The 22,455-nt window shown below is 48.0% G+C and overlaps 1 protein-coding gene, 1 non-coding gene and 1 pseudogene across 2 annotated transcripts; 2 read left to right on the forward strand and 1 right to left on the reverse strand.

Annotated features, from left to right (window-relative positions):
* Positions 1-5,733: 5,733 nt before the first annotated feature.
* Btn1a1 (butyrophilin subfamily 1 member A1) lies at positions 5,734-11,334 on the forward strand. Its single transcript, XM_026407708.2, has 7 exons — positions 5,734-5,812; positions 6,020-6,385; positions 8,124-8,405; positions 9,167-9,316; positions 9,823-9,843; positions 9,926-9,952; positions 10,661-11,334. The coding sequence occupies exons 1-7, from the start codon at positions 5,734-5,736 to the stop codon at positions 11,332-11,334; spliced, it is 1,599 nt and encodes a 532-aa protein (XP_026263493.2).
* An 8,633-nt stretch (positions 11,335-19,967) lies between these two features.
* Trnal-cag (transfer RNA leucine (anticodon CAG)) lies at positions 19,968-20,050 on the forward strand. The gene has a single exon. It is a non-coding gene; the product is annotated as a tRNA-Leu (tRNA).
* An 822-nt stretch (positions 20,051-20,872) lies between these two features.
* On the reverse strand, positions 20,873-22,213 carry LOC113195983 (lymphoid-specific helicase pseudogene; annotated as a pseudogene).
* Positions 22,214-22,455: the final 242 nt, after the last annotated feature.

Consider the following 22,455-nt stretch of genomic DNA (forward strand, 5'->3'; position numbering starts at 1 on the left):
CCTGAAACCCAGAGTCTTAAGGGAATCCCTTGTCCACGGAGCCCTTCAACTGCAGGGGCTGGTCAACTCCTGTTAAGCTGACCTCATGGACATTTAAACTTAAGGCAGTGTCGCCAAAAGCTCAGTCCTTGTCCCCAAAACCATTCAAATAGTAAGGACACAGTTTGGAGAAAAAAGGGAAAAGACTATTTATTGCTTTGCCCCCAAGGCTATGATTCTGCCCATCAGCAGGAATAGGAAGCTTTTATAGAGATGATTCAGAGAAAATCAAATTAGGGAGGAGAGATCAGGAAGGAGAAGATCAAGGAGAAGAAGGTTGGGAAAAAGAAAACAAAACATGTAAGATTCAAAGCCGCAAGGGATATAGTCAAAGCATCAAACGAACCCTGTTACAGCAGGTGCTTGGATTATAATGATTTTATAATCCCTTCATGCTGGCTTCCAATAAAAAAAAAATCATCTAAATCTAAAAACCTGTAGTCTAGAAATGTAATTTTAGCTCTTTCAGAATTGAAAGGGACAATAAAGGGAATAAATTGGAGCTGGTGATGGAGCTGGGTGGTGGAGCACATGCTCACACATGTGAGGCCCCGGGTCAATCCCCAGCACCACACGCACACACACATACACACACACACGCACACACACGCACACGCCTGTGGGTCTGAAAGGCAGCTCAGGCTCTGCTGGAGAAGGGAAGGCAGCCCTGGCCAGTCACTCAGTGGAATTGGGGTTCCCCACTTTCCACCTACTTGGCTTCATGGCTTCACACACCACCAAGCACAAAGACTGTTCTGTGAGTGACGAAGGTGACAGACTCCTGCAGTGACCACCTGGACCCTCAGCCATCCCCTGAGCCAGCCAGAGCAGCTGCGGCCCCTCCAGCTACGCCTTCTCTGCTGTTCCTCTGGCTTCCTCCTGTTTTTCCCCCTCCCCTCCCTTCTCCTACCCCCCTCCCCCCGCCACATCTTTCTGTTAGTTATGGGGATTTCTTGCTCGGTTTTTTTTTTTTTTCTTTTCTTGTACTATGGGTTGAACCCTGGGTGCTCTATCACTGAGCTACCCCATCCACACACACTTTTTGAGAAAGGCTCAAATAAAAACCTGTGGCCCAGGCTGACCTTGAACACAGGATCCTCCTGCCTCCACCTCCTGAGTAGCTGGATTACCAAGGGCAACGCTGTGCCCAGCTGCTCCTCCTGCTTCCTAATAAAAAGCACTGGAACACCGAGTCCTAGAATTTCCCCTAGTTCTTGACAGCATTCACGCAGAGCAAAGCCCTTGCTTCCTTAACTATCCCCTAAATCACCGGCTACAAGCCTTCCTCTTATAAGAAATTCTTCCCTGTTCTCTCAGAGTCAGACTCTTGCTTCCAGTTCTGAGGACCCCTCCACAGGGTGTGGGATTCATGCAGCTCTCAGGACTCCCGGGAGCCCACCTGATGGGGCAGCAGTCAGAACCCCACTGCCAGCCTGCGGGCACTCACGCTACCTGCCCCAAAGTTGGCCCTGGACTTCCATTTCCCAGGGCTTCCGTTTCTGAAGCCAAAAGGAACTTCCTGCAGCGTTCTAAGAAAAAGAAGGAAAAAAAAAACAACTGAAACAAAAAGCATGTTCATGATTTTTTGATCATTTTTTGACAATCAGCTATTCACAGAAGGGAACAGTTGCTTCATTGTATGTTTTATGAACACAGCCATCTTCCTTCCCACATCGTAACACAAACCATTATTAGTTCAGTTTCATTCATTGGAAGCTGGAGCTTTTCTCCCAATTATCATAAACAATAAGCATTTTAGGAAGCCTCTGCAGTTGTGTGAAGGCTACCTCTCCTTCACACTCCCAAGGGTTCTGAGCCTCAGGACACGTGAAAGTGAGAAGCCTTTGATAGCTTTTCCAACCTTGAAGAGCACACAAAGAAAAGGGACCAGGCTAATTGTTTCAACCTCTTCCTGGGAACCAGCAGTTCTCTTGGAAGAGACTTTTCTGTTTCCTCAAGTGGCCTGAGGGCATATTGTGGCTGATAATTTGGAGGGAGGGAATGTGTTTGGGTGGACAGCAAGGGAACAGGCCTGGAGCTGATATTTGAGACCAGTGAGAGTCCTTCTGAGACACTTTACAATTTCCAGCTTTGTGTCCCATTTCTGTCGAGGTGTCTTCTCACTCTCTTACATTCCTCAGCCTCCTCTCTCTCTGTATTCTCTCTCTCCTTCCCTGCAGGCCATTCCCATGCACACTGATGGCTCCCTGCACCTCTAGAATGTCCCCAGTGAGTGGCGAGATTTCAGTTCTCTTCCCCCTCTATGACAATTCTGACTTGGGGGTTTACTAGTCCTACCCAGTCACTTAAAATCTCCAGCAAAACGGAGCCCATGATACTAGCCCAAGTGTGCCCACGCACTTTACTGGCTCTTCCCTGACCCTGTAATGCCAGATTCGTGGGACCCCAGTAGACCTCCAGGAGCCGAATCCGATGCAATCACAAAAGAGTCTATTGCAAGCTGGAGCCTGGACTCACAACCATTCCCGATGCAGCTGTCCCAGGGAGTGAGTCCCCGGTCATTTGTCCAGTGAGATTTTATAAGTTTTGGGGGGATACTCTATGTGTCACAACATCACACAGCAAATCATTCCACTCCGTGGGAAAGTCAAACAACAACTCTTAACATTGATTAGCACATTCACTGGCAGGAACAAGTTGGGTAGGGGTGATTGGTTAGTTCAAGAAGGGGTTCCTTTGAACTGATTGGTTTAGGCCACGAGAAGAGTACGTGCTGAACTACATGGTTTCCCAACATGTTATCAACCACCATAAACTACTGGGGGGTCATCTGGCATCCCAGGTATCTCCCTGTCTCATGCTGATTGGAGGTTACTAGGGGGTTGCTATGGGTCCTCACCTAGCCTAAGTCAGGGACACCTGGTTCGCAGATCTCTCCTGTTATTTGTAGATAAACAACTCAGCAGGTGGGTATGTGCCTTGGAGTGCTCGGTGGGTTTTTCCAAGCCCTTCCTTGGACAGGCTTTGCTCTGAGGTAGAGGCTGATTTCTCAAAAATGGAGTCACAACAGTTTCTCAACCCGTTTCTTCAGTTCCTCACAGTGTTCTGGGTGATCACCCCCCCACAAAATTAATTGCACCCGAATCTTTGTCTCAGGGTCTACTTTTAGGGGAAGCCAAACGACGACAGACATGCCAAGGAAACACAGTGGCAGCTGTGGTGCTGGGGACTGGGGCCTTGTGCATAAGGCAAGCACTCTACAACGAGCTATATCCTGAGCCCCCCAAGCGACTGTGATTCTGCTGGTCAGGGGAAACAGAGAGTTTTATTGTTTTGCTTTGGATTTGGTCTTTTTGGGGGGGGGTACCAGAATTGAACCCAGGTATACTTGACCACTGAGTCACATCTCCAGACCTTTTTATTTTTATCTTGAGAGGGTCTTCCTAAGTTGCTTACGCCCTTGCTAAGTTGCTGAGATTGGCATCAAACTTGTGATCCTCCTGCCTCAGCCTCCTGACTATAATCCCTCCAACTGTCTAGGATTACAGGTGTGCACCACCACACCCAGCATACAAATTATTCTTAAACATAAATTGACCAAAATTGATAATACATGCATGAATTCAGATTTACCCCAAATATTTTATGATGATATCCATTTCCCCTAAATGTGAATAAGAAGAGCACTTCCTTTCTGATTGACATTCATATGTGCCGGATTTTCAAGCAAAAAGTGACACAGATTTGTGTTTGGGACCCTCATTCTCCTAGAAGTGTGGTGGGTAAACTGAAGAAATCACCTTTTGTCTCAATCAAAACCCTAATAAAAGGCAAACAATGAAACTGGGAAGGACTTCTATCATAAACAAAATACAGTGTTGTAATCTTTAATTTCTAAACAGATGACACAGATTGGTAAGAAACAGCACCAAGACCAGTCTTTAAAATCATGGGCAACTGGCCTGAAAAGCTCATTTCTGGGAAATATTTAATGGTAAGTTAACACATGAAAAATGACCAGCCTCACTACCATATGAAGGCATAGCATAATAAAAAGATGATCTGATAAAATTGCCCATCCCCATGCTGGGACTCTGGGATAAGTGCCCTTGACGCTGGCAGGGATCAGGCGAGGACACTCTGTTGAAGTGTGATATGATGGCTCCACGTTTTAGAAGGGTTTTGGCAACAGACCCACACTGTATGACCCAGTGGCTCTATTTCTGGAAACTTACCAGGTGGTTTATCAGGAAGTTAACAACATTGTGAGCAAAGCCTTATGTATGTATAAAGTACACTATTTTAATGGGAGAAAAAGAACAATCTTGACAATCATGCAACTATTAATGATGTTTCGAATTGTGCAGAAAACCTTTTTGATTATTTTTGCCATCTCTATAAGGACACAATAAATACTGGAAGGAAATACACCAACATAAAGCTATCTTTAGTTTGTGGATTAGGGGTGACTTTCACTTTATAAAAACATTTTTCTATATTTTTCAATGTTTCCATAACATTAACAGGTTTAGCCCAAAATAAGGGCTTGCTGGCAGGAGGCAACTTTGAGCTGGGGACTGAGTGACCCCTCCCCAGCTGGCACTTTTCTGCCTTCCGTCAAGGTTGGCTCCCAGGATTGTGCCACCAGCCCAGTGGGTTCAGTGGGCACCCAGGAAGGAGAGGGCTGCCAAGCACCTTGGCTTCTGCCTTCACTTATCAACTCACAGAATAATAACAGGGTAGCAGTTTGCCTTGTGCTGAGCCGGGATAGTGTGCTAAGCCCTTGGCCTGCTTAATCTCAGGTGCTCTGAAGGCCTCCAGCAGCCAGGGGACACAATCCACTAGGCATAGGAGGAGGATTAGCTGGAGAAGGTTTCATGTCTCTTTTCATGTTTCCTTGGCCCTCTTCCTTTTTCTTCCACCCGCTTTATTGAGTCCAACTCAACATGTCTATCCCGCTCTCTGAGGGAAGGGTGGCGATCCATGGCTCCCCTCTCTCTGGAAACCCTTTTTTTCCAAAGCAAATTCAGCAGGCCAGCTGGCAGCAGGCTTCCTGAGGGCCCGCCTCCTTCCTTCTGCCCAGGGCTTTTAACTTTTGCACCCGGGGCCATGACCAGCTTCTTCAGTTGGCAGCAGTGGCTCCCTGTGCCTTGTCCTCCAGGATCATCGGGTTGGTAGGTGTCCCCTGGTGTGAGCCCGGGAGGGCACAGTTCTCTCCCTCCTGCTCCTTCCTCTGTCCCTGGCCGTAGGCCTTCTGAACTTCAAGGATCACCCCTTTCTTGCTCCATCTCCTCCCATCTTTTTCTTTGTTCTCCATTCCATTTCCTTTGTCTCCATGGCTTTATCTGTGTCATCATTTCTAAAAGCAAATAGCAAATTGTTGTATTGTGAAGAAGACTTTTCCTTCTTAATGCAGTGGTTCCAAGATTTGTTCCTTTATAATCAACTTATTGAAGGGCTCTATGAATCACGAGTCCCTTCTTAATACTAGGTGAGTTTGGGGACCACAGGACCCAGATTGTTGTCCCTGCAGTGCTTGACCAAGCTTAGGGAGGTGTGCAGGCAGGTGCTGATGGCGAGAGGGGGCAGAGCGGGCTTCAGCTGCGACCACTCCAGCCTTGGTTTGGGGGGGCTGAGGAGCTGCCCACCCATAGTTTTTTCCTGAACATTCTTCTCCAGGCCGAAGCTCCTGGATGAGCGCATCAGCACCCTGCAGCCGCAGAAAGGTCAGCGATGACAGTGGTCCGGAAATCCTGCCTCCCCAGGTGTCTGCTCACCCTCGTGCTCCTGCAGCTGCCCAAGCTGGATTCAGGTAGGTCTCCCTGCTCCTCGCTCTGTGTCCTGCAGGGTTGAAACGTCCCAGGACATGAAACAGACACCATTTGGTTCTCCCAAGCCATGTCCAGCGGGCTGGATGGACCTGCTCAGCTTGTCGAGGGCATGGAGGCCCTGCAGGGGCCTGTAATCCTGGGCTGCGTCGCCCCCAGTCTCATCGCTCTGACTCCGCTCGCTTTGACAGCTCACTTTGATGTGGTGGGGCCCCCGGAGCCCATCCTGGCCATGGTGGGAGCAGACGCCGAGCTGCCCTGTCACCTCTCCCCAAACGTGAGCGCCGAGCACATGGAGCTGCGGTGGTTCCGACGGACGCCGTCGCCCGCCGTGTTCCTGTACCAGGCGCCGCAGGAGCAGGAGCGGGAGCGGGAGCGGGAGCAGGAGCTGCTGCCAGAGTACCGCGGCAGGGTGGCGCTGCGGCGCGACGACATCGCCGCGGGGCGCGCGGCCCTGCGGATCTACGGCGTCCGCGCCTCGGACCAGGGCGAGTACCGCTGCTTGTTCAGGGACAACGCCAGCTACGACGAGGCCATAGTGCACCTCCGAGTGGCAGGTGAGAGGCAGCGGGGTGACGGCCCGGGACCCCCGTGGTGAGCGGGTTACTTCGGGAACCACGCGGTTCCTTCCAGGTGCGGGGTCGGCACGCCTGGGGGGCCGGGCGTGAGCTGTAGGGGACAGCAAGCAGAATGCCCTCCCCTGTGTTCAGCTGCCTGCTGCCCCCTCCCTCAGCGACAGGATCAGCACCTAGGATGTAATGGCCGTAGCATTCTGTCATATGAGGCCATCGTCATTACTCGACCAGCTCCCAGAATCAGATTTTGAAGATGTGTCTATTTTTCATCATTATCTAAGGCTGCAGTGAGCATCCCATATACTTGAGGCTGCTTTGTGGATTAGTCTCCAAGGACTGGTTTCCTAAGATCCTCGAGCATGGCCTTTTGCTAACACTTTTCACATACCTGCAGAAGTTTCTTTTTTTTTTCTTCAAGCCTAAATTCTGGGTGAAATACCAAGGAGAGCGGTTAACTTTCTGGAGGACAGTAAGCCCTGAGGTCTGACTTTCCACTCACCAGTGGTGATTGCATCAAGGAAATCTTCCTGATCTACTGTAAAACCCAGGAAGCATTTATTCCACATGATTTTGCAAGAATGAAATAAAATTAGACAACACATGAAAAACTGCTTTGTCAATTATAAGGCAAAATTAGGATATCCTCGTAAGATATTATGACCATGTCTTGAACTAATCTAAATGCGTAATACACAAATATATTCTCATATGTAACATGTATAGCTCATTTTTTTTTTTTTTTGTACTAGGGATTGAACCTGGGACACTAAGCCACTTAAACACATCCCCAGCCCTTTTCAAGTTTTTATTTGTGGAGACTGGCCTTGAACTTGCAATCCTCCTGCCTCAGGCTCCCCAGTCCATGGGATTTCAGGCTGGAGCCACCACACCCAGCTCTCATTTCATTTTTAGGGAAGACTATCTTAAAGTTTAAGGATGGTGATAAAAGCCTACACATTTGATGCCATAAAACTGTTGTTATCTTTTATGAGGGTCAGATATCTCTGAGAATCTGATGCTAGTGGTAGTCCCTTTCAAGACAAAAATACACATTCTTATTAAACACACAAATTCAGAATATAGACAATCATGGACATGTATTTCAGGTTACTTCTTTGGAGCTCTGTTTTTTTCTGTACCCTGTGGAATTTTTTTTTTAAAGAATTAAGCTAGATAGGTAGGAAAAACAACTTTATATTGGTTTCTGTTAAGCATAATTGTGTGGGGAAAGGTGAGGTTGGAGCAATTTAAGAAAATTCCTGAATCAGCATCATGGGTAAAGAAGCTTCAGCTTTGATCCACAGTCAACTGCGAGCCTCCTTTCTCCTGCAGAACACCACTTCCATCCATCTTTCAATATTCCAGTGCTAGTTCTCCTCCTTCCCAGACCCTTCTTGTAATACTGCTAACCAAGGAGCTCTTTTGCAGATCTGGAGCTCCCAGTCCAGGCCAACTGTGAGGCAGTTCCTGCTGGCTGAAAAGCTCCCCCAGGTCTGCCCACTGAGCTCCTTCCTGCTCACACTTCAAAAACTAGGTGCTAATAAGATACCCTCCTCTGATAAGGTGAATGAAATTCCTTTCACTGACACCTTAGCCTCCTGGTGTAGTGAAGTGTGGAGAGGAACTCCCAATCCACTTTGCCTCTCTCTCTTTCTCAAACTGGAATTGTGAGTCTGGAGCAGGCACCACTGAGAGATTAAGCCAGCTTCTCCCTCCTCAGCTCTGGGCTCCGAGCCTCACATCACCATGGAAGTTCAGGAGAGTGGCGAGGTCCAGCTGGAGTGCACCTCCGTGGGGTGGTACCCAGAGCCCCAGGTGCAGTGGAGATCTGCCAAGGAAGAGAAGTTCCTGTCCACGTCAGAGTCCAGAAGTCCTGACGAGGAAGGCCTGTTCACTGTGGCAGCCTCAGTGACCCTCAGGGACAACTCCATGGACAGTGTGTCCTGCTGCATCCGGAACCTCCTTCTTGGCCAGGAGAAGGAAGTAGGGATTTCCATTCCAGGTGAGTAGAACCAGTGCTGACTCCTGTGTGGACACAGCCTCAGGGCTCCCTGACCTGGCACCTGCCCCAATGTGACTTCCTGGTGGAGCTGCCCTCTTTCCCATCTGAGTGTTTGTCCATTGACTCGAGGGAGCCCCACCAGCCTCTTCAGAAGAATAAAGATTCAGAAGTCACAAATTCTACCTACCTTTCATGTAGTCTCAGGCCTTCCATTTTAGGAGATCTACTTGAGATGGAGAAGCTCTGGGCCTGTGGCCTTCCTGACCAAGGTCCTTCTTGCCTTGAGTAAATAAGGAGACTACTTTTCTGGTCTTACCCTTTCCACCCTTACCCTCCCATCCAGGGCTCCTCAAGGCTTCCAGGAGCCCCAGAAGCACATCCTCCCACTAGTCCCTGGATGCCAGCTCGTCACCCACAGAAGTGACCCTTCTCCTTCCTTATTGACCTCCCACATCCCCCTGAACCCCCCTCTGCACTGACAGTGAAGTAGGAATTCTGTAGGAACACAACTTGGTCCATACAACCCTTTAGTCCACATGTCCTGACCCCAAATGACTCGGTTCTTCTTCTCCTTCTCTGCTCTTTCTTGCCCAAGATCAAAACTTCCTGAAAAGCTTAGAGAGGCGTTGGAGGGATTGTTTGTGCCATGGCAGGGATAGAAGGGACCCACTGTGTCTCCTCTTCCGCCTCCATCTGGCATCAGGAGACGAGTGGGACCTGCTCTGCTTTGGGCCAATGTTCCTCTGGGGACTTTGTTTCAGCTCCCATCTCCCCCAGGCTGACTCCCTGGATGGTGTCTGTGGCGGCCATCCTTGTGGTCTTAGGGCTGCTCACCATGGGATCCATATTTTTCATCTGGAGACTGTACAAGGAGAGATCCAGAGAGAGGAGGAGCAAATTCAGCTCTACAGGCAAGTCCTAGATCCTAAATGGGCTGCTCACCAGGGGTGCTTCAGAGGAAGGTTGAGTCCATGCCCACACATTAGGACGACTTCCAACAGGAAGACCCTCGATTCTAGAATTCCCAAAGTCAGAAGAAATGTTAAGGCTTCTGAAATCAGAGATACCTACAATGAAGAGAAGTTTGGGCCACAGGCAGAGTCAAACCGTTCCAACTTGCATTTGAGACCTTAATTTACTTACCACCCTTTCTCAGCCCAACCCCACCTCTAACTCAATTTCCCAGTAAGGATCTTATCATGGAAGATCTGATCTCAAGCCAGTAGGAACTTCCTGATTACTTCTCAGAAAACAAGACAGAACAAAGCCCCGTTGTAGGTGGCTGGTGGTATTTCAGTAGTCAGGCAGTCAGTTGTAAGTTAAACAGTTCCTTCTTTATGGGTCCCCTGTACCAGTCCCATCCCCTCCCTCAAGTCCATTATAAAAAGCCACTGAGGTGATTTTGTTTGTTTTCCAGAGAAACTCCTGGAAGAGCTCAGTAAGTTCTGCCTCTTGTTATTTCATCCAGTTTTTTCACTCTTGTTCAAAACCAGTTGCTGATAGTCTCTCTTTCTTTGCAGATTGGAAAAAGGCGGCAGTGCATGCAGGTCAGTGACTCAGGACTTCTCCAGGTCCCACTCCAGGAATTCAGTGTCCTGTGAGACGTGGACTTGAGAACATTAACATTAACATTCACTTAGTGAGGAGGCTAGGAAGGGGACCTCGATGGTACATGGCTGTGACACTTTCCTTGAGCCCCTAGCAGAACCCTGGAAGATGGCTAGGATGCCAGGCCCTTCCTGTTAAGGTCTGTAAACAAGTCAAAATAACACCGGTATTTTGCCAGGGGAATGTTAGAGTTCATAAACAAGTCTGGATGGTGCCTGGCAAAATGTCAGAGGGAGTGGTTTGAGAAGTAACAAAAGCGAGCCATTAAGTGTGGAGATTCCTTATTGGTTGGCTGATGTATCTAGTTTATGCTAATTAAGATAAGCTGTGCAAAATGTATAAATAGCTCTGTTGTCCTACAATAAACGGCTCCTACTCCTGCTATATCAAGGTACACAAGTTGTTTGTCACCCCCCTGGTTATTTTGCTGCAGCCGGACTGCCGCAGATCCTACAGTGTCTCCTTGGGGACAGTCAGCCCTTAACCATACTGTGGCTGCTGATCAGAGGGAGCAGACACCTGGGAGGCCAGACAGGTCTCCAGACCTGCACAGGAGACCACCACATTAGCCCACTGCTGTTTCTTTGGAGAAGGGAGGACAGGTCCTGTGACTGACTGCCACTGACGGTCACACTCTCTGTCTCTAGTTGATGTGACTCTGGATCCAGACACAGCCCACCCTCACCTTTTTCTGTACCAAGACGCAAAATCTGTTCGACTGGAGGATTCACGCCAGAAGCTGCCTGAGAATCCAGAGAGATTTGACTCGTGGCCGTGTGTGCTGGGCCGAGAGGCCTTCACGGAGGGGCGGCATTACTGGGAGGTGGAGGTGGGGGACAGGACCGACTGGGCCATCGGCGTGTGCCGGGAGAATGTGGTGAAGAAGGGGTTTGACCCCATGACCCCTGACAACGGGTTCTGGGCTGTGGAGCTCTATGGGGATGGATACTGGGCCCTCACCCCTCTTCGGACCCCTCTCCCATTAGCAGGGCCCCCTCGCCGGGTTGGGATCTTCCTGGACTACGAATCGGGAGACATCGCCTTCTACAACATGACTGACGGGTCGCACATCTACACCTTCCCTGGCATCTCCTTCTCTGGCCCCCTCAGGCCCTTCTTTTGCCTGTGGTCCTGCGGGAAAAAGCCCCTGACCATCTGCCCAGTGTCTGAAGGGCCTGAGGGGGTGACAGTCATCCCTGAAGCCCAGAACCTTTCCCGGGACATCCCACTGTCCCGTGTGGGGCAGGACTCTACCTCTGGGGACACAGACACTCTCCGTTCTAAACTCATCTCTTCCCAGCCCAGCCGAGGGGCACCTTAAGGAATGACCGGCTCAGCCACCTCCCCCACCTGGCAGCCCTTTGGTGGGAGCAGGGAGCAGGGCCTCCCCAGTCTGTGTGGGCACCAGGACTGGGGGGTGAAGAGCTGACTCCCGCGCGCTCTAGTGCTCACCCTGGAACCTGGGGGGAGGACAGCGCAGGGAGGACAGGTCCACACGGGGGTGTGGCAGAAACACTTGGCGTCCAGAATACAGGAACGGGTTTGAAGCCAGCAGAAAGCTCAGGGGGTTCGGGAAAGAAAGATCCTAGGCTAACATCCATAAAGAAGGCTGGAGGGGATGTGATGGTGGAAGGAAACGAGGCCCCTGGACTTGCAGGTCTGTGTCTCACCTTTCAAGCTCCGCCCTACAGGATGGAGGACCTACTTTTATGGGGGTGGAGCTGTGGGAAAGGAGGAAGGGGAGGAGCTTAGGGGAGCAGGGGTGAGGGATTGGACAGAAGGTGTGACAGGAGAGAACAGTTGCACCAAACTCAGGCCTGTGCATAGCCTCGGGCCCTGCTCCTCTCTGGGCACCCTCCTGACTGGCCCTGGCCTGGGTCAGACCTGACTCACCTCGTTGACTGCACACGTTTCCCGTGCTCTTCTTTTTGATGTAGACCCTTCTTCTGTGACATCGCCACATTATAGACACTTTTCAGCCTCGTGCCCCCTCAGTCCTCACCTGTGTCCCAGCCCCACACACGCCTTTGGTCAGCGCCAGTCACCACCCATTTCCAGTCGAGCCAGTTCCCACAGGCTGCCTGTCCTGGGGGTGCCCCGAAGGCTGCACCGTGGTGCTCGGTGCAACTGGGATAACCATGCCTCTCCTGGTCCCCTGGTCCCCTGAGCAGGCTCCTGCCAGTGGCTTGTCTTGCCAAAGGCCTGCAATTGTGTCCAGATGCCGCCTTCCATTTCCACTGTGTCTCTAGCTCCCAGCGAGAGCCTTGCCCTGGGTCCTTGCCTAATAAAGAAGTCTGTGTAATTGCTGAAGGCAGCCTCTTACCTTTCTTTATCACAATTACTGAGAGTGAAACCAAACAGGAAAGAAACCTGGGTGGGGATGCAGCCGGCCAGAGCAGAGCCATTGTATGTGATCCCAGGTCAGCAGGGGGCGGGGCTGCTCCCCGAGGGTCCAACTGCCTACAAAAGCCACAGTGCCCAGTGCTTCCTCCTCTGGTTCCTGTTCGGCTGGTGGCTCCACTTCTACTACCATAAGAGTAACGGCCCTGATGCTGGGGAGGGAAGCCACCTCTCCAAGTAAATCAGCATTTTCCAGAGAGGAAGAAGGCTTGGGAAATTTTTATGGCTTGTGCCTTGTTATTATTATTATTTATTATTATTTTTAAAGCATGATGATCTGTGGAAACTGTTGCCCCAGGGAGGCTCCCACGTGTGAAGCCCTGGTGGTTCTTCCCTGCCCCAGGGAGGACCAGGAACAGAGGCTCTGATCTGAATGTCACTCATCCAGCCTGCTGCCCAAAGGGGCAGATGTGAAACTCTGAAGGTTCACCAAATGTGGGAAATCATCTCATTCCATTTGCACCACATTCCATTTCTTTTTTTTTTTCAGATTCCATTTCTCATGGTTAATCTAAAACCCAGCTTTTCTAAATTTTCAATACCTGTAAACCTCAACGAGGATCGTGCCCAAGAACCAGTCATTGTCGCGCAGGCAGAAATTCTGAAAACCAGACAGAATTTCACCACACTCACTGAACTTCAAGCTAAATGCAATCTGGTCTACCCCTTTGTTAAGGTCTGTAAATAAGTCAAAAATAACACCTGGTATTTTGCCAGAAAAATGTTAGAGTTCGTAAACAAGTCTGGATGGTGCCTGGCAAAATGTCAGAGGGAGTGGTTTGAGAAGTAACAAAAGCGAGCCATTAAGTGTGGAGATTCCTTATTGGTTGATTGATGTATCTAGTTTATGCTAATTAAGATAAGCTGTGCAAAATGTATAAATAGCTCTGTTGCCCTACAATAAACGGCTCCCATTCCTGCTGTATCAATGTACACAAGTTATTCGTCACCCCCCGGCACCCCTTTACCCACCTTGTCACTTTCCCGGCCCCACTCCATTTGTTTTCGTCCTGGCTTTAACATTCTCCTGCTGATTTGGGAGTAAACACCAGAGGAACAATATATACATAATCACATTTCCACGCAGGCATGACTAGATTATTTTTAAAAGAATCTACATGGGCTTATAAACCTGGAGACCACAGAAGTTTTGCTCTGGGAATGGTTCAAGAGGAAAATACAATCGAAGTTTAGGATTGGAAGAGACTGTTTACTCCAATCCCTCCTTTGAAGAGGTGAGAACAGTAAGACAGAAGGAATGAAGTGATTTGGTTAAATCACACAGTAGGTGCCAGCCAGGCCAGCATCCAAAGGCAGGTGTCCTTGGTATCGCTGTGCAAGACAAACTGCACTGAGGGTCCTGCAGGGCACAGAGGACAGATTAAGTTAATGCAGGCTCTGGGGCTCCAGGAACCTCCTTGGACACACAGCCAAGGCAGTACACATTGGCTCAGGTGACTCTTAGGCCCAGTGAGGGACCCGAGAAGCAGAGGAACCCATGCTTCCTTTGACCTACACCAGGGTCTGCACCTGGGGAACCAGAAAAAAATGGGCTCTGCTTGAGTCCATTTTCTTTTGGGGACTGGGGGTTAGGAATTGAACTCTGGGGCACGCAATCACCGAGCCACATCCCCAGATGTTTTTTTTTTTTTTTTTGTATTTTTAAAATTTAGAGACAGGGTCTCCCCAAGTTGCCTAACACTTTGCTGTTGCTGAGGCTGGCTTTGAACTCTCGATCCTCTTGCCAAGCTGCTGGGATTACAGGCGCGTGCCACCCCGCCTGGCTTTGAGTCCATTTTCTGCTACTATAATAAATACCTGAGACCAAGCAACTTATAAAGAATAGCAGTTTACCTGGCGGTTGGTTCTGGAGCCTGGGAAGTCCCAGAGATGGCTCCAGTATCTGGTGAGGGCGACATGCTGTATTAAATGAGGGTGAGGCAGAGCGCTTGATTTTTTAGCAAAATCACTCCCCATGAGGGCCCATCAATCCATTAATTCCTGAATGCATTAATCCACTCATAAGGGCAGACTACTTATGTCCTGATCTCCTCTCGAATTCCATTAACACATGACTTTGGGACTAGGGAATGTGGCTTAGAGGCAGAGTGCTTGTCTAGCATGTATGAGGCCCTGGGCTCCATCCTCAGCACCGCCTTCCAGAAATGCAGCTTTGTGGACCTTAAGGGTCACTAAGGGTCAAGTTCAAACCATGGCAGGCTCCTCCCTCCATCTATCCCAGCCCTGTTGGTCCCGTACTCAAACACTACTTCAGCCACTTGCCCCACACGGTTCTCCTCCCAGGAGAACATTCCTCTCTGTTTTAAAAGCATTCATTCATGTTGAACTTGAACTTTTAAATTCAGAGAAAAACATAGTCCAAATGTCTTTTAAACACTTAGGAAACTCAAGCAATTGCACTGCTGGTTTAATAAGTAATGAACATCCTAAAATGTATCTGTAAAACTTACCCAGACTAGGAGCTCGGGTTGTGGCTCAGCGGTAGGGAACTTGCCTAGCATGTGTGAGGCCCTGGGTTTGATCCTCAGCACCACGTAAAATAAAGGTCCAACTACAACCCAATATATACATATACACACACACATTATATTTGTATATATATACTACATATACTATATATAATATATATTCTGTAAATATATATCATATATATATACTATACTATATATATTATACTAAATATATATACTATACTAAATATATATATATATATATGTTTATATCTTACCCAGAATAGACCAGGCTGCCACAGGAACTCCCCTCTGAGATAAAAAAGAAAAGGATCTTGGATTTTAATCAATCTCTGACTCCTTTTCCTTCCCTTTCCCCCAGATGTTCAAGGAAAATGTCCCCAGGGCCCAGGATTGAGCTGGTGGTGGATTCTTAGGGGACACCATGTCCTTGGTCCCCGTGATGCACTCCCGTCCTCTCTCTGTGCCTCCTCCTCAGGAAGAACTTATGTGATAATCTGAGACCTGCCAGTCTTTCCTCTTCAGGGGCACATCTGTCAGAAATGCTGCTCTGGACAGGAACAGGAAGATGACCAGTCTCACAGCTGTGACCCTTCTGAAGCGGGGAATTGTCCTCACCAGTGTGGGCCTTAGTCACATGAGGCTGTCAGTGACACTAGGATTCAGCGGTACCCTGGAGCCCTCTTCCACCTCCACAGGTTACTGACCCAAGGATGACAAGATTTGATTTTTCTTCTAAAACAGAAACAGTTGTTCCATCGCACCACTAAAGATCAGGCTAAGGGTGAAATACACTAAAATGATAACTGACTTCATTTCACACGACCAGTTGCCAGCTCTGACGACATGTTGGGGCAGGTGTCTGCCTCCGTGTAACTGTCTCTGGGAGTGAACTGAGCCCAGACTTCAGTTCAAAAGAGAAGAGGACTTAGGACCTCCCTCTCCCGGGCCAACAGCAGTTCCTCCTGGCTCCGGGCACAGCTCAGCTCAGTCTCTTCTGTTCCCATGCAGCACATTGGCCTCCTCCCGTCGCCCTCAGGAGAGCACAGTTGCCAACCCACCTCCAGCTTCATTCACTCCTCCCCTCATTTTATCATCTAACAATGTAAATAATGTGTTTTCCTGAAAACCATGAAAATTTATCTTAAAATTAAAAATATCCCCAAATCTCATCACATGAATATGAACATTGCCAAAATTTGGATTTATCCTCCTTTAAAAAAAAAAAAAATCTAAGCCAGGCACAGTGGTGCATGCCTGTGATGCCAGGGATTCGGAAGACTAAAGCAGGAGGATAGCAGGTTTGAGGCCAGCCTCAGAAACTTAGCAAGGCCCTAAGCAATTTAGAGACCCTGTCTCATAATAAAAAATAAAAAGGGCTGGGGATGTGGCTCCACAATTAAGCACTCTTGAGTTAAATCCCAGGTACAAAAAAAAAAAAAAAAAAAAAAGACCTCTTCTAAATTTCAACGGACCTTAATTGCCTATTGGGGAATGAATCTCACAGCAGTGTGAATGCTTCCTGGTGTAAATGTGGTAGCTATGCGAGACACAGAAGGAGATTTAAGAAGGCCATGTGAATTGGTGGAAGGTGAGTGACATGCACTCAGAAACTGAAAGACAGACTGGCCCAGTTTGATGCCTCCTTTTAAGACTGAGGGTCCTTATTTTTATGCCATGTGACAAAGAGGTAGATGTCACTCAAGTCTGTTCTTGCCTTCTCCCCTATGGCGAGGTCTCCCAGATTTGGGATGGAAGCATGGTCATTGGGAATACAGCCAACATGTCCCCACGACCCTAGCATCTAGGTATGTCCACAGACTGCGGGCTGGTGAGTGGAATGTGAAAGGCAAGAGAGCCAGGCTGCCTCAGGGCCATGCCTTCAAAGGCAGACACCTGGGCTCCCTTCTGTGCATTCTGGGCTGGTCCTGTGGACTCATCGTAGATATGGCCATGTGAGCAACTGGCCAGCACTGAGATGGCACCTGACAGTTTCACCAGCAGAGTCTTCTTGGTATTTCCAGAAGAGACATATGTTTCTTTTTGCCTCACTCTAGCCACAGTTATTTTGAAACTTTCTTAAATGTATCTGGAGCCGTATTCTAACTAGTGCATCCCCAGTGATTCGGTGCCCAGGTGAGAGATGGAGAATGGCCCGGCTGGTCCGTTTGGATGCATCTGTTTAAAACAGTGTTTCTTTTTTTTTTTTTTTTATTGGTTGTTCAAAACATTACAAAGCTCTTGACATATCATGTTTCATACATTAGATTCAAGTTGGTTATGAACTCCCATTTTTACCCCAAATACAGATTGCAGAATCACATCTGTTACACGTCCACATTTTTACATAATGCCCTATTAGTAACTGTTGTATTCTGCTACCTTTAAAACAGTGTTTCTTATTGACTGGAATGCTTATGACCCTTTGCCAAGTTTTCCTGCTTCATGAGAGTAACTGATCTTGTCCCAAAAGCCTCCGAGGCTTGTCCCAGAAGTCCGGCTGGCTGACACAGACAGCACTTTAGGGTATTGCTATTCATGTTGGCTCTGGGCCTGCCTGCTAGACTCTTGAGCCCCACCCCAGGTCTCCTGAGTCAGAAACCCTATTTAAACTACATCCCCAGGTGATTCATGGGCATTTTGAAGTTTGAGGATAGAGAAGTGTGCTTCAAAATGTTTAGCATTTACTTGGGGTAGAAGATCTCAGCGAAAATAGTAACTATCATTAGGGTTTTCAAGCATAGAATTAAGGACTTGGCATATACTATCCCATATACCTAAAAAATAGCCTACATTTTTACAGATGCAGCACCTGGAGTTCAAAGAAATTAACTTGGTCAATGTCACACAGTAATTGGCAGAGGTTTACACATGGATCTTTCTGAAGTCAAATCCCTCCATATTTTAGCCATAATGCTTCTTCATTAAAAAACTGTATATATACATATGTGTATGTAAATATATGTGCGAATGAATATATATTCATTCTCATGTATCTCAAATTCCCATTCTTTCTCTCTCATTACCTTGTGGTGGGTCCATTCATGCAAAACAACTTCGTGAATACAAAGGGGAAAGGCAGAGTACCTCCAGGTCAATGAATCTTTCCATGAAGCTGCCTGTATTAGTCAGGGTTCTCTAGAGGACAGAATCAGCAGGAAGTGTAATTATGAAAGGGGGACTTATTAGGTTGGTTTATGTGGCCAGAAGCTGGATAGTCCACAATGGCCATCTGCAGGCTGGAGAGCAGGAAGAACCAGTAGCTGTGCCGTCCAAAGGCTGAAGCCCCAGAAAAAGAGAAATACATGGTGCTACCCTAGTTCAAGATCAAAGGCTTCTGGAGAATCCGCCTTGGAGAGTAAAAGAATTGAGAGTCCGATATCCTCTGACCATGGCAGTAGCAATCAAGAACCTGTTCAATAATGGAGCTTGTGTCTGCTGCTGCTTCCTTTTTCCTACAACTTTATTCCATTCAAGCCATCATCCTATGGCACAGTGCTGCCCACACTTAGGGGGCTCTCCATTTCAGTCGGCTATGGCACATGCCAATCATTCCTAGACACACCCTCATAGACAGGCCAAAAACCTCTTAATCCTCAGCATCTCTTAATCCAATCAAGTTGACAATTCAAATGAACTATTACGCTGCCATTTCTTCCTCTTCTGGGGATTTCACTTTAAAAAAAAAAAAACTCTTAAAAGTACCTCTGCTCATTCTTTACCCCATGATGACATTAAGTGTTGCTGGATGCCTGGAACCCAGAAAGGTTAGGACATCCTTGAGATGAGGGTTTATTTTCACAAAGTGCTCACAAGCTCTTCCCATACGGTCACTCTAATGATCAGGTTTGAACACTCTCTGGGGACTATTGCCATCCTCTCTCTGCCTCTTCAGGCTCCAGGGAAGACCTTCCTTTGGCTGTGGTCATCTCTGGTCATCTCCAGGTTTCAGTCTGACGCCTCAGGTGGGTGCCTGCACACCCTGGTTTTGCACGTCCGTGGTAAACTGTTTTCACTGCTCTGCTCCGTGTCTTACACGGATTTCAGACTGGAGCCCCGCATCGCTGTAGGCTTGGATCCTATTTTCAATGTGAATCCACCTTCATTCCCAAGAGAAATGGTCAGACTTTCCCTAAAGCTAGCCCCTAAAGCCATGGCCTCTAACCTGGACCCCAGTCACCTGGGGGGAGTGTGGGGCCCTAGGAAAGGCAGTTGCCAGGTGTGCGCCCCGATATTGGATTTGATGGATCCAGGGTGGGGAAGGTGGGTGTTTCAGACCTCTGCAGGGCAAAGCCGCCGTCCTAGAGGGTCACAGGACGCCGACCTGGGAGCAGTGACAGGTCACCTCTCCGATGAGCGGTTTTCGTGTCAGCAGGCCTCAGGGCCACGCCGAGGGCAGAACGCCGGTGGGGCAGCGGGGTGGCCTGAGGACTGGCGTCCAGGCAGCCCCCCGGAAACTCGAGCGTAATCTAAGGGACTGAGCGCGGCGCCCCGGCGTCGGGACTCGCGGAGACTCTGGAAGGTGGCTCAGACCCTGCGGCCCCGGGTGGGTGGATCTGCTGCTGTCTGACGCCGGAGCGCCGCTCCCGGGCCAGCGGTCAGCGACCTTCCGCCCCCGCCGCCCTGACCGCCGCCGCGGACTGCGCTGGACGCAGGTCGCCCCGACCCCACGGTGTTCGGGAGCCCGCGGCCGTGGGGGCTGGTGGCGGCGCCCTGCCCCGGCTCAGGACGCGCAGAGCTGCTCGCGTTTCTGCGGCGCCGTGTTCGCAGTTTGAACTTTTACGCGTCCACACCGGGAAGCGCGGGTCCGCGGCCGCACGCCCAGCCCGAGGAGCCGCCTCGGCCCGCGACCCTCGCCCGGCGGGCACCGCGGGGGCGCCGACGCGGGGCGGCACCCGGGCCATTCGGCACCGCCGGCCCGGTTCAGGTCGGTCTGGGAAGTAGCGGTTTTGCTTTTAATGGAAGCATAACAGAATTTTAAGAAAAGGAGGAAAAGTGAGTTTTAGGAATGAGTTCGTTTCGGCAGAGACAGAAGTGAGTCGCGAGGAGCCGCTGCAGCAACGTCAGGATGGCCGAGCGGTCTAAGGCGCTGCGTTCAGGTCGCAGTCTCCCCTGGAGGCGTGGGTTCGAATCCCACTCCTGACAATTCCCTTTTCCTCCTTGCTCTACTTAAAAAAGAATTACAATCTTTTTTTCCCGTTTGTTTCTTTGTTTTTAACTATTCAAGCTCTGGAACTAAAGTACCCTGAGCTTGGAAGAGAGTTCGACAACTAGTTTAAATCTCATCTTTGTTCCCTTTAGTCTCTCCTCTTCAGATCCAGGCTTATTGCCATCACTGCGGTCCTGGGGCCCTTTTGCTTTATTTACAGCATCCTCTCTGGGTCTCCCCCCACCCACCCCACTTCCCCAGGCCGATGAGGGATCACTGGAAAAGCCATCGCTTTCTTCCCAAAGCTTTTGCAGAAGATGTATTAATTGGTTTGGATACGAGCACTTTTTTTTTTTTCTTATAATGAACATTTATTTGACCAACTATTTAAAGACTCTAAAATCAAACAATTTGTTACTTAAAGAACAGAAAGAATAATCCCCCCACTCCCCCCATCAAAGCCTACTCCATAACGGAAGTACCCTAAACCTATGAACCATGTTGCTAAAAGAAAGGGGAGAAAGAGATGTTTACTAAACTTCACAGAAAGACTCTATAAATCTGGCAATGGTTGAGTACACATCAGACCAGACTCAAGAGTACTAACCAGTCTCAAATTTTAACTGAGAATTTAAACTTAATATGCATTTCCCTCTTAGAAAGGCTCGGAAAATTATGATCTATTAACTATGCAATGATGCTAGTTACATTATGTAAAATGATATAATAAAGAAAAAATAATAGACAATTTGAATTTCCTAACCAATAAGTAAATTACTAGCTGTAAACAAGAACTTTTAAAAGTCATTCTTTAGCTTTCATTTACAACATTTAGGACTGGAATCTTCAGAATTTTCCAGTATCTTGAACATCCCTGTCTTCTCTTTAATGGGTCCTGAGGCCTTCATTTGATTAATGAGATCACTTGGATCTAACAACAACTCAAGATCTTTATCACTAATGATCTTTTCTCTTGATCCTTTGACTTCCCTTTCATAATCTCTAAATTTTAACAACTCCTTTAATTCCTTGGGATCTCAGAAATTCTTAGATTGATTTAATTCAGATTGACTACCTTTGAAATGATTTTTGTGAACGATCAACTTTTCCAGTTTTCTTTTAGCAGCTGCTCTTTCCACAATTTTCTGATCAATAGTATTTGCTGTAAAAATCGATATACAACAACTGGCTTTGTCTAACCAATTCTATGACATTGATCCTGGGCCTGAATATCAGACTGGGGTTTCCAATCACTATCATAAATGATAACTGTACCTGCTGCAGTCAAATTAATGCCCAGGCCACCAGCTGGTGTACTCACTAAGAAGCTAACCACATCTGGACTTGTGTTGAAATTGTGCAAATTTTCCCCTCTCTCAGAATAAGACATGGACCCATCAACCTGCTAAAGTTGAAATTTCTAAGTTGGCAGTAATCCATCCAAATGTCCAACATTCTTGTCATTTGTGAAAAAAGCAGCACCTTGTGACTTTTTTTTTTTTTTAAGTTCTGGAACATTCTATTCAACATTAAGAATTTCCCAGAATTTGTTACTAATTCTTCATCAATCTTAAACTCTTGTGTAACAGGGTCTATAGGATATTCAGTCAGGTATGGTTGATTACTATATTCTGCAGCTTCAGATTAACTTTAGATTCTATAGGGATATTCACTTCCACCACGCTTCTTTCTCTGTCCACCTCTGGCTGCATTTGACTGGTCAGTTTTTCCAATTCATTAGGAAAATTATCTATCGTGCTGTAATTTACTGATTTTCTAATTTGCCATTTTGGTCCTCTAGTAGGACTTAGCTCAACTGTTTCTTTCTCACTGACTCCAAACATATTTGCAATTGTGCGATTCACCATTGCTGTGTAAAAGACTTCTTGTTTCTTCAAAAGTGGTGCATAAACAATTGCTTCTCATTTAAGAGGAACTTCAAGAGCAACATCAGATTTTAGTCTTCTCATTAAGAAAGGGGTGAGAATCTGGTGCAGCATATGCAATACATTCTGTTCTCTTTCTTTGGCTGTAATGTCTTCAGCAGTTTCAGAAAGATTAGTGATGTCAAACAAATACTCAAAGCTTGTCAAGCCATCAAATACATCTGGCAACAAAAAGTTTAGCAATGACCAAACTTCTGCAATCGGAGAGCCAGATTAGAGGATACATGCATTTTTAATCTTCATAATTCACTATGTATTATAGATGTCATTCTATTTTACTTCATTCCTTTGGCGCCATGATTTTGAACCATGTCCTGTGCACATCTAGCCCAAGTCAAGTCCAGACCAAGTGCTTTTAATTGCTGCATAGAGGTCAGCTGTGAGTTGGCCTGCCCCCCGCCCCCCCCACGTGGCTCACAGGTTGGGTCTCACGTGTAGCCACTATAAAGCACATC

Source organism: Urocitellus parryii, chromosome 8, assembly GCF_045843805.1.
Source record: "Urocitellus parryii isolate mUroPar1 chromosome 8, mUroPar1.hap1, whole genome shotgun sequence".
NCBI classification, from domain to species: Eukaryota; Metazoa; Chordata; class Mammalia; order Rodentia; family Sciuridae; genus Urocitellus; species Urocitellus parryii.